The sequence below is a fragment of the Aythya fuligula genome, chromosome 2 (genome assembly GCF_009819795.1).
Source record: "Aythya fuligula isolate bAytFul2 chromosome 2, bAytFul2.pri, whole genome shotgun sequence".
NCBI lineage: Eukaryota > Metazoa > Chordata > Aves > Anseriformes > Anatidae > Aythya > Aythya fuligula.
The window spans coordinates 74,137,312-74,154,270 of record NC_045560.1 but is presented as its reverse complement, the minus strand read 5'-3'; the positions used below and the strand labels follow the sequence as shown (position 1 = coordinate 74,154,270).

The window sequence follows — 16,959 nt, the reverse complement described above, 5'->3', positions numbered from 1 at the left end:
AAAAATTTTCTTCCTATTTGGCTTAATTTTGATCTTAAGCTTAGCAAAGTTTTTAATGTTATAATATACATTATTGATTTTCTTTTTCCTGAGAAAACATTAAGGGTTTTGATCAAAGAGAAATAAATGATTGGATTTCAGTGCTGTAGGCTATAACTATAAAGTGTTATCATGATTAATTGCAATGCAGTATTTTAAAGAAGAACTAAAAAAATATGGACAAAGAAATGGGAGAATAATCTTATGTGCACTCAGTATGTATATAGTGACAGATTAGAAAAAAGCTCAGATAAGATTTACAGCTGTTTGCTTGAAGGCCATTATGCATTTAGCTGACATCCTTAGATGATAACCTGGGTTACTTCCTAATGGTTCTTCTACTGATGAGATGTAATGATGGTTTTTATTTCTTATTCTCATCAGAATTGAAAACCTTTCTGGTAAGTGATGGTATACCCATAAACTGCAGGTGTGGAGAAACAAAAAAAAACAAACACCTTTGTAAGTGAAAATCAAGCCCCAGAACAGCTTTTGAGCCTTAAGAACTAGAACTAATCTAGTCATGTCAAAAGAACTGTAAATGTGTGCTGAATTTCAGTCAGTATGACTGATTACCTGTCACTTACCTTTGATTTCTTCCCACTAAGCTCTTTGGAACTGTCTGAATTTTAGAAACTGTGCAGTGGCGTATATTAGTTGTTAGTTCACCTCCACTTCAGCTTCCTGAATGCTTTTGGGGCTCAGTAATAATCCCAATCAGTCATTTCAGCCTAAAAGCTTCAACAGCATCATCACTCATTTATTTTTATCATCCTCATTGATACTGCTCAACCTAAAACTCCATGCAAGTCTCACAGCTTGAGTCACGTAGGGCACTACATGGGATTTGTAAGGGAATGTCTAAATGCTGGTCTTAAGCTATGTAATCACTGTGTTTCTCTAGTTTTGGATTCTTGGTAGTGTATTGGTGAAATTTAAATGTTTCTTATTAAGTTAAGCATGTCAACAGGCATGTGAGCTTTGGTCCTAAAAATAGTATTTAAAATTTGTTATTTTTTCTTAAGATTCCTTTGATAGCAAAGTGAAAAATCTTGACCAGGTAATACACATTGCCAGTTTTTTGCCTATATGTAAAAATATTCAGACATGCATGCAATGAAATTTGATGAAATTGTGAAAGTGTAACTACTTGCAGAGTCCGGTTTCTTAGTGCAGTCTGAGCGAAGTAAGGGCTTGCTCCTTTGGTACATCCCATATAAATCATCCTTTAGAAAGCCAGCACCAAACTTAACAAACACATAAAAAAGAGATTTATGGAACTAGAAGAAAAGATCTTGTAAGTAGAGAAATCACGTGGAAGAATCTGCAAAATTTGACAGAAATGTTTGAGCAGTTGCTGCACACATTTGTCCACGCTTCTTGTCCCATCATTCCTAGAAGATAACAAGTTTTTCAGGACCTTTGTGAACAAAAGACTGTTACTCAGGTTTGTTTCAATGCACCTCAAAAGCAAAATGACCTAGTAGTCTATATAGGCAAAATGGGCATTAAAAATTGAATAATGTTAAACTAGCACAGCAATAAGTACCATCTTCTGAAGACAGAAAAATAAATATCTACAAAACTGTCTCTCTGGTATGTTTCATATACAGCATGTATTGAACACTTCCAACAGCCTCTTTTCTTTACAAAGACTATTTTCTGAAAAAAAAAAAAAAAAAAAAAAAAAAAAAAAAAAAAAAAAAAAAAAAAAAAAAAAAAAAAAAAAGAAAAAAGTTTTCATGCTATACATTATATCCCATTGAAGTTTTTCCCTGATCTGGCAACAATATGCATTGTTTGTTCTCATTTATTTTATTCCAAAAGTATGTTGTTAAAGTAGCACCATTAGCAGTTCCCGTATGCTGTGAAGGTGCTATTACAGGAGGAGGCTGGCACTGTAATTACATACTACATCTTCAGAGATCTGATTCTGGCAGAGTTGAAGATTACTTCAGAGTTTCAAATTGATCTGAATGACCCCATCTTTATTGCTGTTGAATTTCTGGAAGTGATGAAATACCAAGCCATTGAAAATAACTGATACAGGCCTAAACAACCTGAAATACGTAATGTAGTGTTTCTTTGACTTCATCTAAGTCCCATATGCTGTACAGCCAGGTGCAATAGTTTATAGAGAAATGTTTGTTTTAATGAGCCTGGGTGCTCTTCAGATCACTAGGAATATATCAGCTGGGCAAAGAAGAAAAAAATCTTATGCTCTTACGTTTTATGTTCACCAAAATTGTAGCTGTAAAGAGTAAACACTGCAGCAATGATTTCTGTGATCCTGCGTAAGTGTCTGTAGAAGACATGGGCACCAGGGCTGGAACTGTTGTGGAAATGTAAAGAGATTCAAGTGTAGGCAAAGCCCTCATGGATCCCTTTTCTTCCATCTCTTCGGAAAAACCTACATAGCAGAGATCCAGTAATAAGCATATTTGCAAATGATGTTATATATCAGAAGTATTTGTGATTGTGTCCTGCATACCTTGTTAAAATTATATTATTTCCTCAGTCATTGAAGCACTACTAAGAAATAGCTGAGCATACTCAGTCTTGATAATATTGTACATTGTGGTGCTCCTTTCCAGTGGTTAAAACAAGAAGAAGATGCAAAAGGTCATGTATTATATTATCTTGGAATAAAATGGCAAAATGATAATTACACAATCTTTAGTCACTCAATCAATAAATGCTACAAAGCCATAAATGATAATGTCCAAATGAGGATCTGACATAAGCAGACTTTACTTGCAGGGATCTTCTTACACAAATAAAGCAAGTTTTGCCTTCAGATATGCTTTGCACACTGATGGGCATGGAGAGGAAGCAAATAAAGTTCATTTTTTTTCAGGGTAATGAAACAGGTAACAGGTAACACAGTCCAAACTACCAGCTCACAAAAAGCGGTTTGCTCATAATCCAGCAGATGTCATTTTTTTCCATCACGGAAGTACTGGGAAGCTGAAAATGCTGATGCAGCTTGCATTTTAAGGAGGAAACAACAGGGAGCAGTGTCTGCTGTTTAATTCAGCAGCGGGACGTGACAGTCATCTGATCCTCTGTTAGGAGATACACCTCTTCTCAGAGCCGTGTCCTGGAACCTAGGACTGAATTGCTACCAGGGGAAATCTCTGAGACGTCCCCCTAGCATGTCCCCACTAGTCACAGGTGCTGGGCTACTGAAAAAGAGGAGACAATCTCCTCCTGACTACTCATGGTAGGGAGCACAGAAAGCCTTTGCTGATACTTTGCTGACAAGACAGAGCTGGAGGAAGCCCAGGACAAGGAAACATGCAGCTGGCGGGGCAAGGAAGGGCAGGATGTAATACACTCAGGGATGGCACTGAACTCAAGGCTGGCTCAAAGTACTCAAGGCCTTTTCGTCTAGATGTTTCAATTAGTATGTCCAGCACTTTTGCAACGTTGCAGTTTTCCTGAATGAAACCACTTTGCCTCACACATTAGTGGTGATGCTTCTTAATAAAGTGTGTGCTTTTCAGACTGTTTTTAAGTTTTATCACTACTATTAGTAAATAAGCTGAAAATAAAAGTGTGCAGAGCTGGAAATTTGTTTGCCTATGAAATTTTAATACGAGCACCCTCTGGTGGCTGATGTCTAAACAACGCTCTTTATGTCTCCCCCCACAAGGAATTGTACATGTAATTACAATACTGAGTATTACAGTAATGGGTGGAAACTCTTTTTACTTTTTTTTTTTTTTTTTTTTTCCTTTCAACTACTGTGAGATGCATAGACATGTTTTCTCAAACAAAATAAAAATTCAGATACTTAAATTGTGTTAAACATAGAAGAAAGAAAATGCATATAAACTTTCTATCTACAGGTAGAATTTAAATTAAACTAGTCAACCATATGCGTAATATATAGAAAGACAGACAGATATCAAGAGAGAGAATTGCTAAGACCCTTACAGCTGTATTGGTCAGGATCTAGCATGTAGAAGAAATTAACACGTTAGGTGGGTAAAGCATGCATATCTTCTAATCTGTTGTTGTTTTGATCTCATCATTTAATTGGATTATTTAAGTCTGTTCATTTTTCACAGGCTCCATGTTTTTAATCAGACATGCTACATTACTTATCAAAAAATCTCAAGAATTACATTTACCTCTTCCTCACAGGTATCTTCCATTTGAAAGTGCCCGAATCCTCTCACGTTGGTTCTGCTATTGGAAGGATCAGAGCTGTGGATCCTGATTTTGGGAAAAATGCAGATATTGAGTACAACATAGTTCCAGGAGATGGAGGAAACTTGTTTGACATCACAACAGATGAGAACACCCAGGAAGGAGTCATCAAACTGAAAAAGGTATGTGGCACAGATGGGGTGCATGTACATATGGCTTAAGCGAGAAACTGGGTAAGATAATTAAATATTGTGCAATTGTACATAGTGAGTAACACACAGTAATTTTTAACTTTATTGGAATCCTTGTTTATGATCTTAGTCTTAAAAGAAATTGGAATTTAGTGCTTCATTTCATATGCAGTCAAGTATGACTGTTCACAAATAATATCTGTATTAATGGTGGAAGAGTAATTCTTATCTCTGTCTAGAAAGTATAATTTGTCTTTTATGGGAAATTTTCCTCCTAAAACCATGAGAGAAATTGTCCAGCTCAGTGCATGCTATCAAAGAACAATATTTTATGTTTGGGATCATATATTTCATTTTAATTTTTAAACATTTTATTTTGAATGTTTTAATGTTGTCATTATTTTATAATAAAATTGCTGTTCAGTATTTGAGTGAATGGCGATCTTCCTTGGGGTGGGTGAGTCCCAAATGATCGCAAACTCACATCCTACTTCCAGTGTCTGATATGGATGCTTTTCAGATGCACACTGCATTTCAGCTGCTTTAGCGTACTAAAAAAATAACAATAATTAAAAAAAAAAATCAAGATTACTGAGTTTATTGACTTTAAAGATGGAAAGAATAGACATTATTTGGAAGGGGGTGATTAAAGTACTCAGCAAGAGAGGTCCAAAGTAGGGGCAGTCCCATTTTAACCAACGGCTAGCTTCTGAGCCCATGCATGCACATCTACACCAATGATCAACAAGACTGAACCAACAGCTCACTTTGAGAGGCCAGGCTATGCATTATAGACAGCTCATGTTTGTGGGTGTGATTTTTGTAAAATAAGCACATCTGGGAAACAACACTTACAAGGGAGTAAGGACTCTGGATGTTCATATTAAGATAAGGTTTAGAAAATAAGAAGCTTTAGTTGCAATGAAAAGTTAGAATTTAGGTGCTGAAATTTCCCCCAACTCTGGGCATGGAGCTGTATTTGCCTTATATTCTTTCTAATGGTGGAAACCCTGGCCCCAGCCTCTTGACCTGGGAAATAGTAAATTATCCATGGGTGCATTAAAAGAGCAGATGATGTCATATCACTTACTGTTTTGCTATTTTTAGTAACACAAGATGGAAACTGGGATACCCATGTGAAGTTATTCACCAATGAGACATGTTCTTCATCCCATCCCCTCCCACCTTTCCATTTTGACCAAAAGCTTAAATGTACTGCTTCTTCTTCTTCTTTTTTGAAATTGCAAAATCCCTTTTGTTTTTAAAAATAATTCTAATAGCCTTTTCCCCTCTGCGAAGATGATTCAAAAATAGCTCCATTTGGAGCAGTAAGGCTTAGCAGCTGCGTGCCCCCCAGGATGCACTGCCAGGTGGAAATGGCAATTAGTGGGAGCCATTGAGAAATAAATATTTGAGCATCGAGTGTAGATTTTTGATAGGATTTAGTTCTGCCTGGGTTGGTCCTAAGCCTCAGCTGTGCTCTTTGTTTTTATCCACTGCAATGGAGGTTTTCAATACTTATGATTAATGTATATACATATCAGACTGTATAGGCAAAAATATTCAAATTAGCAATGCATACTCAAACAGCATGCATATAATATGTGTTACCAGTGAAGAGCATCCACATATGAATTACCCTCATACAGTTATCTAAGGGCCAGCACAGGCAAAATGTTTGGTCACTTTTGAGGCTGCTTAATGGGGAACTATAAATCTAATTGACCTAGAATTTGAGTAGGGGGAAGGGATAAATGACACGACAAATGCTATATGCAGATACTTTACTTGTATTTTGCTAAATTTTTTCAGTCTCTTCAGTAATAATATACAACATTTTGGAAACCTTAGGGTGCTTCTACAATAGCAGAAGGATCCTGTAATTAATGTCAGTTGATGTTGTCATATGTAAATGCTAGAACTTTGTCACTGAATAGGAGGAAAAATTAAAAAAAAAAAAAAAAAAAAAAAATCAAATCCTAATCCCTCCTTAATCTTCTTCATCACAATGAGCCTGGAGACCAGTGACAGGCTGTGCAGGTCAGGGAACTCCAGCTGTGTTCTATGCAGGAGCATGGAAAGAAGATAAACCCATTACATGGATCCTCCAGCAAAGAATACCTTTATACAGCCCCTGCATATTGCCCCTTTTTTTTTTTTTTTTTTTTTTTCCAAGGAAAAAGTCCCATTCACTAATCTTTAAATGGTTAAGTGTTTTAAGAAATTTTGGAATTATCCAAAATCCATCCACCTGAGTTCCATGCTAGATCGCAAATTAATCAAAACCAGTGCAGATTCTTAAAGCTACTGTTAACTCAGTTTATAATTCTCTACACTTGTAATAATAGCACAGATGTATTTTTATGGGTTGCAGTTACAGAATCACAGAATCACAGAATTTTTAGGTTGGAAGAGACCTCAAGATCATCGAGTCCAACCTCTGACCTAACACTAGCAGGCCCTACTAAACCATATCCCTAAGCTCTACATCTAAACGTCTTTTAAAGACTTCCAGGGATGGTGACTCCACCACTTCCCTGGGCAGCCTGTTCCAATGTCTAATAACCCTTTCGGTAAAGAAGTTCTTCCTAAGATCCAACCTAAAACTCCCCTGGCGCAACTTAAGCCCATTCCCCCTCGTCCTGTCACCAGGCACGTGGGAGAATAGACCAACCCCCACCTCGCTACAGCCTCCTTTGAGGTACCTGTAGAGAGTGATAAGGTCGCCCCTGAGCCTCCTTTTCTCCAGGCTGAACAAGCCCAGCTCCCTCAGCCGCTCCTCATAGGACTTGTTCTCCAGTTCTCAGATTTTCAGAAGTGCTGGACATTCACAAGTCTGTAGAAACCTATTAAAGTGCATGTGACCTATACTGTACAAGCCTGCAACAGAGTTATTCATCTGCCTGCACAGAAATGATTTCACATTACAAGGTGTTCAAAACATTGATTTGACTTTGTGGGATTATGTAAATATTTACATTAGGTATGTACTTAAGTACTTCTTTAAATCAGAGTCAGTGAATGAATAGGACCAACACTATGAATTATAAATTGTATGTAATATTCAGTCAAAACCATTAATAAAAAGTGCCACATGCTTTAAAAGCAAATTTGTGCTTCTTTCTGTATCACACATACTCTGACATTGTACATAGTACAGTTATTTAGCATTGAGCCATTTTAAGTGCATCTTTGTCCTTTATAAAGTTTGCTTTTATTTCTCCTGAAAATTTTCTTGCAGCCAGAAACTGTCAGTCACTGTATAGATGTTTTTTTATTCTGTTGTTATGCAAGAAAACATGGAGATGTTTCTGTATCAAAATTGAGAAAACTGAATCCTCCTTGGACTATGTTTAGATTTGGTAGAAGGAATATTTTCTGACAAAAATTGCAAAAGACAAACTGTTCTTTTCAACACTCTAAGTGAACTGTGGGTTGCAAAAGCTTGTTTACTGTATCTCAGACATTAAACAGGCACAACCAGCCAATGCTATATAAGGTACACATCTTAAGTAATTCATTTGGGTTGCTAATTTATTTTCATGCTATGATCCAATATAAGCCTGATTACTACTACTCTTGTGCTATTTACATATTTTCAAATTGGAATATATTTCATTATATTCTGCTGAACAAATGATCCAAAATGCTATTTAGCACCACTGTGTGGTTAGTACTGTAATAGCTTTCTCTCCGTCTCACAATAAAAAGGGAAAATATTTTGAGCAGAACGAAGGGGAAATGTCTGGCTTTGATATAGGGCTGCACATGGTTCTCTGTGAGAGTAAGAAATAGTAGGCATAGAATGACCAGTCTCTTCCCTTGTGCAGATCTGTCCAATACCATGTTAGTCACATTTTATGCTTATATAGTCATCCTTATCTGTTATCCTACCTGGGTACTCCAGAAAACAACAGCAAGTGTAAGCTGCAAGAAGTGGGGTGCCAGAAGAGACCATTTCCTCTGGACTGATGGGTGGTGGGCACAGGGTAGCACTCCCAGGTATGGGAGGAAAACTCATCAGTCCCAGACAAGCTTCTGGTTTTATCCAAACTGATAAGAAATCTTTGATGACTGCGTCCAACAGGAAAATAAATAAATAAATAAATAAACAGCAGGATCCGAGTTTCACTAAAGAGTTGGCACTAGGTTTATTAAACCAAGGATGAGTTTACAGGATTAGCCCACTGTGTGCAGAAGCCTCTTGTTTGGCTCAGCATGTGGTAATCCAGAAATTGAGTAGGGTTCAAACACCGAGCATGGCTCAGACATTACTTCACTAACTTGTGCAGAGTGTCTCAAAAAGTTAGGAGAAAGCTGTTTTGGGGCTTCATCTGGTGTAGCCTGTAGCGCTGCACCATGCTGGGTGGGTTCCTGGTATGGGTCAGTGGATGCTCTTCTGGACCCATTTTTGTAAGCCGTGTAACACTGCTATCTGGCCAGGTGACAAAGCTGTATCCCTGAAATCACAGTATGTCAAGAAGGGCATAAGTACTTCATGATGAGGAAAAGTAGCTTGAGTGATGAGAAAATAAGAGAAATTGGGGGAGCTGACAAACTAACCCAGTAGCTGCATGGAGGTATTTGGACTATATACTTTTTCATATTCTCAGTGGCTTCTTTCACTTTTAAAAAGATTTTAAAGCAAGTAGAAGTTTGCTGAGTAAGCTGAGTCTTCTTGCCCATGGGACAGCAAATGTACGTGGTACTGAAATATCACATAACGGCAGTCTGACAGCACCTACACAGCGCAGTGGTGAGCACAGGACAGGCTCCTGACGTGCCAGAATGTCATTGCTGCTGCTGCTTGCTTTGCTCACCCACCCCTTAATTCTCCGAAAACATGGAACACCTCCTGTAGTTCTGTGCAACTGTCTGTCTATCATCATAACTCACAGCTTTGTGTGAATGAAGAACGTAGCAGATAGTTTTACATTTTGAGGAGGAAAAGCAGGCTATGTTCCTCAGCACAAGTAGAAAGGCATTAATTGGGTACAGACGCAGTCATAAAGATCATAATAGCCACAGAAAAGAATGACAAAACCAGTACAGAAGGGAGTACCTTCCCTTCAGCCTGTGTAGTTTTCGGATAGAATGAATGGGTTTGGCTTTGAAAGTGAAAGGCAGCTACAGAAATGGGTAAGATATGGTGATGTATGGGGAAATTTACCTTTTGGACAGATACTTGTATCCACTTGTTCACTTCAAGTACTCCACGTGTTATTTTCTTTCTTTAACCTTGCAGTCGACTCTTGATTATCCATGGATGGATGGATTAGCTAGACTGAGAGATTAATCAGACCTCCCCTCCCTTTAATGCTTCTAGACTGATGCTGAAAGCAGGGAGAGCATGACCCAGCCTGCTGTGTGCAGTAGGCCATGATCTGCTTGTTGTGATTCAAAAGCTGTCCCTGCTCTCCAACAAAATCTATTTACAAGTTTTGCAGTAAATTTCGTACTGTCTACTATAAAATGTATACAGTTTACATTATCATGTTCTTGCTTTATCATACCTTCCTCTTCCTCCATCCTCTTCCATACTTGAAAAACAAACTGATCCCTCTCTTGAAAAAGAGACACAGGACCTTGGCTCTGTGTTTTCTTATCTGGAAATACAGATATTTCCTCAGATCTCTCCAGTAAAGAAAAAAAAAAATATCAAATGAAACAATTCATAATATCAAAATTATTTTCCACTGTCATTGTCTGAGCTACAGATATCCAAGGCAAACTGTGCACACCTCTCACCTTGATGATAAGAAGTACCTCCTACTCACAATGTGCTTCTTTTACTCACAAATTTAAAAACATGTAATGAGAACATTCATTATAGATTCTTACTCAATGAAAACACCTTTGTCCCTCTCCATGCTACTCATTTTCAGCAAAAATTGTTTGCCAGATTGTCATGAATAACAGGAAGCATTTTTTTTTGCCTATGTGCTATACTCTAAATATTTCACTTCAAATCCTCCTCAAGCAGAAAACAGGAGAGACCCTGACATTGGTCGACTTCTTCCTATCTCCAGTTAAATAATATACATACATTTTCCCCACTTCCCATCCAATCTTGAAGCACTCACTTCAGACTTGATCAAAGCTGCAGCACTTGCTGCACATCAGATTTGGTCTACAGAACTTATTTTTTCATTCTGTATTCTCAACTCTGAAATTAATGAACGTTTCTGTTTTATCTGGAGCCTCCTTTAATTGACTATGCTCTATAGTGCCAACTATGTACTATTTAATGCTAATACTAAAACTCATTACAGAAATACAATTACTGAAATGCATCAATGCACAGTGAGCAATCTGGTTGCCTGCATTTCACAAATATGTAGGAGCTCAGCCCATCTTCAAGGGGAAAGCATTGCCAGATTTTTTGACAAACATGAGACAGAGTTGTTGCTGGTATGAAGACCTAAGCCAACATGTATTTCCTCTCAGCACAGAACACTGTCCTGCTGCCCGTAACTATCCATAGGTCCTGGGGCTTACAGTCTTACCCCAAATTATGGCTTTTCCATTGGTGTAGGTATGGGTCATGAATGTATGTATCGCAAACAGCATTGTTGTCTCTTATGTGTGGATAAACAAACAAACAAACAAACAAACAAACAAACAAAACAACAACAGCAAACAAACAAACAAACAAACAAAAAAAAAAAAACAGAAATTTGTGGTTTCCACTCCTGCCTTTTTATGTTTTTTTGTTGTTGTTGTTGTTTGTTTGTTTTTTTGTGACTAAACTGTCAGAATAGTTCTTTTCTTGCCCTAAATGTGCTTCCCAACAGAATTTACTTTATCTTTCAGCCCATTTTTCTGTTTCAGTTCTTTAATTAAATCTATATCCTCTATCTCTATCTCTATCTCTATCTCTATCTCTATCTCTATCTCTATCTCTATCTCTATCTCTCTTTATCTAATCTAATCTAATCTACGGATATAAAATACAAAATATATATAAAACCCACAAATCAAATAATAAATACAGTTACACTTCTATGTATCAGCATTTCTTCACTTTTGTCTTGAGTATGGACAACAGTAATGTTTCAAAATAAATTTATTTCTAAACCAGAGCTCTATGTGATTTCCTATTCATACTAAATACACGTGTTCATGGTACTTCCTAAGTTGCAGGAGAAAGTGATTTGTCTTTATGTATTATTTGATTTGGGGATTTGTGGATTTCCTTTGCTGCACACAGCTATGTATAAACTGATAGCACTTTACGGTACAACTGTATAGGGTAGCTAATAAACTCAGCATAGAAAAGGAAGATGAGAGCTAGTAGAGGGGCCAATGACATCTATTCTGACACTGGCACTTAGAATATCAATTAGAAGGACGCATATAATTGTTGAATGGTACATAGCTAATAAAAAGCTCCCTTACTTTTAACCATACTGCTGTTTGCTGCAGAAAAAATAATACATTTTCTAAAATAAAAGCCTTATCAAATTTTAGTTTCTGAATATAATCATTTTTATAGAAGAAATGAGTATTTCTATTGTTTTGTGGGTTTTGTGTTAAAATTTTATTTAAAAACAAGCAAACAAAATATTTATATGAGGTTATTCCATTGAAATCTGATTGGTTGAAAGAAGTTTCAGTAACCTTGGAGACTTTTTTTTTATTATTGTTATTATTATTATTTTTTTTTTTTTTTTTAAGAATGGGACATTCTTACTAACATTATGCTGGGTTTGTACCCTTAACAGCATTCCAGATTTTAAATTAAAATACGACTGGGCACTATCAGATAAAAGGTCGTGTCAACCACTCATTTCCTTCACAGATCTCAGTGGTATCTATTAAAAAAAATAATAATAAAAAATAAATAAATAAAAAAAATAAAATTAATGGTATTCTAGCATCTTTAAAACTAAAAAATAAAATAAAATAAAATAAAATAAAAATAAATGTGGGGTTTTATTGTTTGTTTATTTTGTTTTGTTCTGTTTTCTGAGAGCTAGACAGACTTTCAATTTTTTTGTTTTCAGGCAAACTCCAAGCATATCATACAAATGCCAAAATTTGAGACTGTCAGTAGCTGACAATGCAAAACTGGGAACAGAACTGATCAGGATATGGTCTCCCCACAGATGCAACCCTTGTAAACCATACTGCTTTACTGCATGACATACGTTGTACAAACATTTTCATTTTGAAATTACATCCTAGGTTTACTGTTTGTAATCTTCCCACCTTTCCACAGACACTTGAGCTGCAGTTTAGCCTAATGTATGTTAAAAGGCTACATCCTGCTATTTTGTGTGAGTGTGTCACTGATTCCTTGCTCTGATGATAGCTCAGCACTTTCATCCTGTCTCTTCTTATTCTGAGTGCCATCTGTGCTTTGCTTACTGTTTAAGCTCTAGCTATATTTATCTGTCCATAGAAGGACAGGAAGAGAGAATTAGTTGCTCTGAGGCTACAGTGGAAAACATTTTCCCTTCTTAGGGTCAATCTGGCTTTTCCAAAATATACTATAGCAGTGCCCCGTAGTGCTGGAGAGAGAGAAGTAACGTAGACACTTCATCAGTTTTCTGGGTTTCTGTGCTGTAAAATATGCCAGCTTGAGCACACCGATGCCCAGACTTGCCTGAAATCTTACTCCTTTCTGTCCGTACCCAGACAAGGACCCTGTTCCCCTTACATCATGGAAGTTGTGTATTGGGTACTTGCAAGGACCATGATCTAGTATTTCTGCCTCTAAGAGTAACTGCCTGCAAGGACTGCATGTATTATGGCTCTTGCTGCTTGCACATCTATCTGCAAATACACTCATAGATCAGAAAAGTAATTTTCTTAATGCAATTTGGGAGTATATGGACAAAGCATACAAGGCATCAGGTAGAATTAATACTTAATTGGGAGCTTAGATTTCTTGCTTTTTTTTTGTGTTAATCTTTATCTGTAGCTTAGCCCTCATAATTACTTAAACTTTTTCCACTCCAAACTGAAGCTCCAGGATTTCTCCCCCTTCCTTAAGTATTTCTTGAAAAGTTGTTAGCACTTTATATAATCTGATGGAGAAGGGTTTGGCTTGGTTTGGTTGCTCACTCTAGGGGAATTTTTTTGGCAAAGCATAACAATGAACATGAGTAGTATAGAAACTCAAAGGACAGTATGACAACAATTTGGATAGTGAAACAGCATGCCCTTTTGTAGCAAAGGCAATGACTTAGTTTCATCACTGGGGCACAAGATCTTCCACATTTTATTTTGTCTGTATCTTCTCAGCCTTAGCTGCATCTTCTTGTTGTCAGTCTGGTCATGAAGCTGCAACTCATACTGACTTTTACTGGGAATTTAGTCTGTAGAAGGATGGCTCTATTTGGTAGTGGATTGGTTAGTAGCACTTGGCTTTCAAGCTTGTTTATTTATAGGGCATATAGACTTGGCTGTCTAATTTTAAATCCCCAGCTCAGAAAAGACTGGCCATGTAGTCTATTAAAATTATTATGTTTTTCATAAGGATTTTAAACCATTATGCTAGCTGCTCAGCTAATGTAAATCAAGGTAATTCCATTGATTTTAATGGAACTGCTTCAACTCACACTAGCCAGGCATCTGGCCAATTATGTCCTGCTGTGATAAGGACAGAAAATAGCATAGCTTAAATCTGTACTAGCTGTGACAAATGACTGGAAACACTGTGGTAATGATGGCTGGGGGAGAAAAAAATGACAGACATTAACATATTCTTGTTCCTACACTGGTGATCCTGCTCTCTTTTCCAGATAGCATATCCTTCCCGCCTGAAAATTTCTAACTCGACAATTATAGAGAGGAGCCGCTAGGTGGCAGTATTGCCCAGACATCACGAAAGGATCCCTCACTAAAATTAAAACCGTGAAAACCACAACGCAGCAAAATCTTTTTTTTAGACAGAAAATAAAGCTTCTGTGTCTTTTCAACTAAATATGACTTCATTATGGTTTCGAGATTATTACTTTTCTAAAACCAAAGTTACTAAATTGATGTACATTGACACAAACCCACGTGAAAATTATCTGATTGCAGAAATTTCCATCAGAAATCAGAAAGGTACAAATGCTGTTATGATACTTTCAAAATGTTACAAATTACACCTAGGATCAGAAGGCTAAGTCAAAGTCGGCGTTTTCTACATATGTACTGCTCAAATATATCTAGTGGATAGCAGTTCACTCAAGATAACTATTTATTAGGAAAACCAGATCAGGTTTGAATTCACATTGCAAGCCATACCTAAATTTCGTTTGACCCATCAGTATATATCAGAGTTTTCATTTGGGCTTCTTTCTATCATTGTCATATTTCTCTGAAAGCTTACCTTGCTAAAAGCAGTGCAAACCTTCTGTTTAATGACCTAGACCAGCCGGAGATGGCTGATTGGCTGTGCATGGGAGTTGTGACAGAGCTAATTTGCAAGAGATGAACGGTAGTCAGTTTCAGACATCTACAGTGTAACTGTTCACATCCATGTCAATCATCCTGAATTTTTTTAATGCAGAGAAACAGTTATTTCCTGGACATGATTCACCTGGCCTATTTCAGAAACCACCTTAGCTTGAGGTTTATTAAAATTGTCCATTCCTCTCCAGTGACTGCAAAACCATGTTAGATGATTAGCTCAGGAGCGGAAGTTTAATTGAAGACATCTTAAACTATGTCAGATTAATTCTACCAAAGTGATTTTGCAATGTTTAATTTTTAGTCAAATCTTATATTTAGCTTTTGTTCTTTCCACAGCCATTAGACTTTGAAACAAAAAAAGCATACACCTTCAAAGTTGAGGCCTCCAATCTCCATCTTGACCATCGATTTCACTCAGTGGGTCCATTCAAAGACACCGCTACTGTGAAGATAAATGTGTTGGACATGGATGAACCTCCAGTTTTCAGCAAGCCTATGTACACGATGGAGGTTTATGAGGATACTCCTGTGGGGACCATTATCGGAGCAGTGACAGCACAAGACCTCGATGCTGGCAGCAGTTCGGTTAGGTAAGAAAGCTTTTTCTCCTTCAATAACTTTCAGGCCATCCAAACTGCTGCTGACATGGACTATGTGGCAAAGAGCTTAGTAAGAAGATGCAAATTGTTCCAAGTCTGTTGCTGTAAGAGGTAACTGCTGCTGAAAAATATTGAAAAGAAATGCTAGTTTAGGCGGTTTATCTGGAAAAATGCATTATATGCTGGCAGCTTGTCATCATACAGAAGATCATACACATTACCATGCAGCAACATGGCTTCAGAGATTGTGTCCTGTGACTAAGGAAGTAAAAGATTATTTTGTCTGATGTCTGGGACTTCCAAAAAAGCAGCTCTGACATACAGTAGTGAAAAAGGAGGTTGTCTGTACTATGTCTATGTTGCCTTGACAGGTGACAGTGAGTGCTTCCCCTTTCACAAGAACCACTCAGTTTTCACTTCTGGCAAAGAACAAATGTTTTAATAAATAAGTACTATACCTTTCTTGGCTAAGGTGCTGAGGAGGTGATTACTGGTGAACATGGCTGTGTTCAGCAGACTTCAGCACAAGTAAACTCCTGCCGTCCCCATTTACTGATATAGCTTATTTCCTGAAATAAAAGGTAGAGGCTGTTATGAATATGTAACATATTGACTTTGCTGACATATTTCCAGCCACATTAGAAACTGTAAAGTGAACCGGAGTTATGTACCAATAAAGAAGCTCCTGTGCAAATATGGTGTACTATGTAGGAAGTCATTACACATATTTCCAGTACCAATCCATGCTGAATTTACCTGACTTCAGGAAATATTTTTAGTCCCAGACTGAAAAGAGCAATATTACAGACATAATAGAAGTAATCGATCTTTAAATGTTAATGTTTATCAAATGGGACTATGATAAAACAATGAAATGTCACTCATGTCTACCAAGCGCATGTACATTCATACATATAAGCATTCAAAGTATGTATTCCAAATAAATGATTACAAACGTAATTTTGACTTTTTTAACATAATCCATGTTATTAACGATGCATATGTTGACTCAGTATTTTACATTCTCAAAATGTACAATAAGTATGTTAACTGACATGTTGTGTCGTGCAAAAAATTTAACAAGTGAGAGTGGTGTGTCTAGCTCCTAGTTAATTGTTGCCTAAATCTTACTAATGTTGTTTGCTTCACTTTTTTAAAAAAATACATCCTTCATAATTTTCTAATACAGAAGAGTATTTGGTCATGGAGCTGTGACACATTCCTGCCTTGGACAAAGGATTAAAACATTCACCAACAAAGACTTCAGTGGGAGCCTTTTTCCCTGGTGTTAAACTATGAAAATAGCTCCCCTGAAGACATTATTCTGATGAAAACTATATTGTCTTTTGCAATCAAATAGCAAGCCCTTTAATCATATTGTATTTTTTTCATATAACAGCAGAATAATTTAACCACTCCTCAGTGGAAGTTTTTTATCTTACAAGTCCTGCTAGGAGCACTTGTCTACTGAGTATACATCTGCAACTACAAGGTGGTTTCCTCCATACATAGATCTCATTAATACCAAATCCTAAGCCATTTGGAGGTGTCCATGACTACCTTTTTTA

General features: G+C 37.0%; 1 protein-coding gene across 1 annotated transcript in view; it reads left to right on the top strand.

The window, feature by feature from the left end:
* CDH12 (cadherin 12) overlaps positions 1 to 16,959 on the top strand; it is a 235,661-nt gene that overhangs the window by 183,378 nt on the left and 35,324 nt on the right. The window contains 2 exon segments of the mRNA XM_032181376.1: positions 4,189 to 4,376; positions 15,129 to 15,382. Coding sequence (XP_032037267.1) covers positions 4,189 to 4,376; positions 15,129 to 15,382 — 442 coding nt within the window.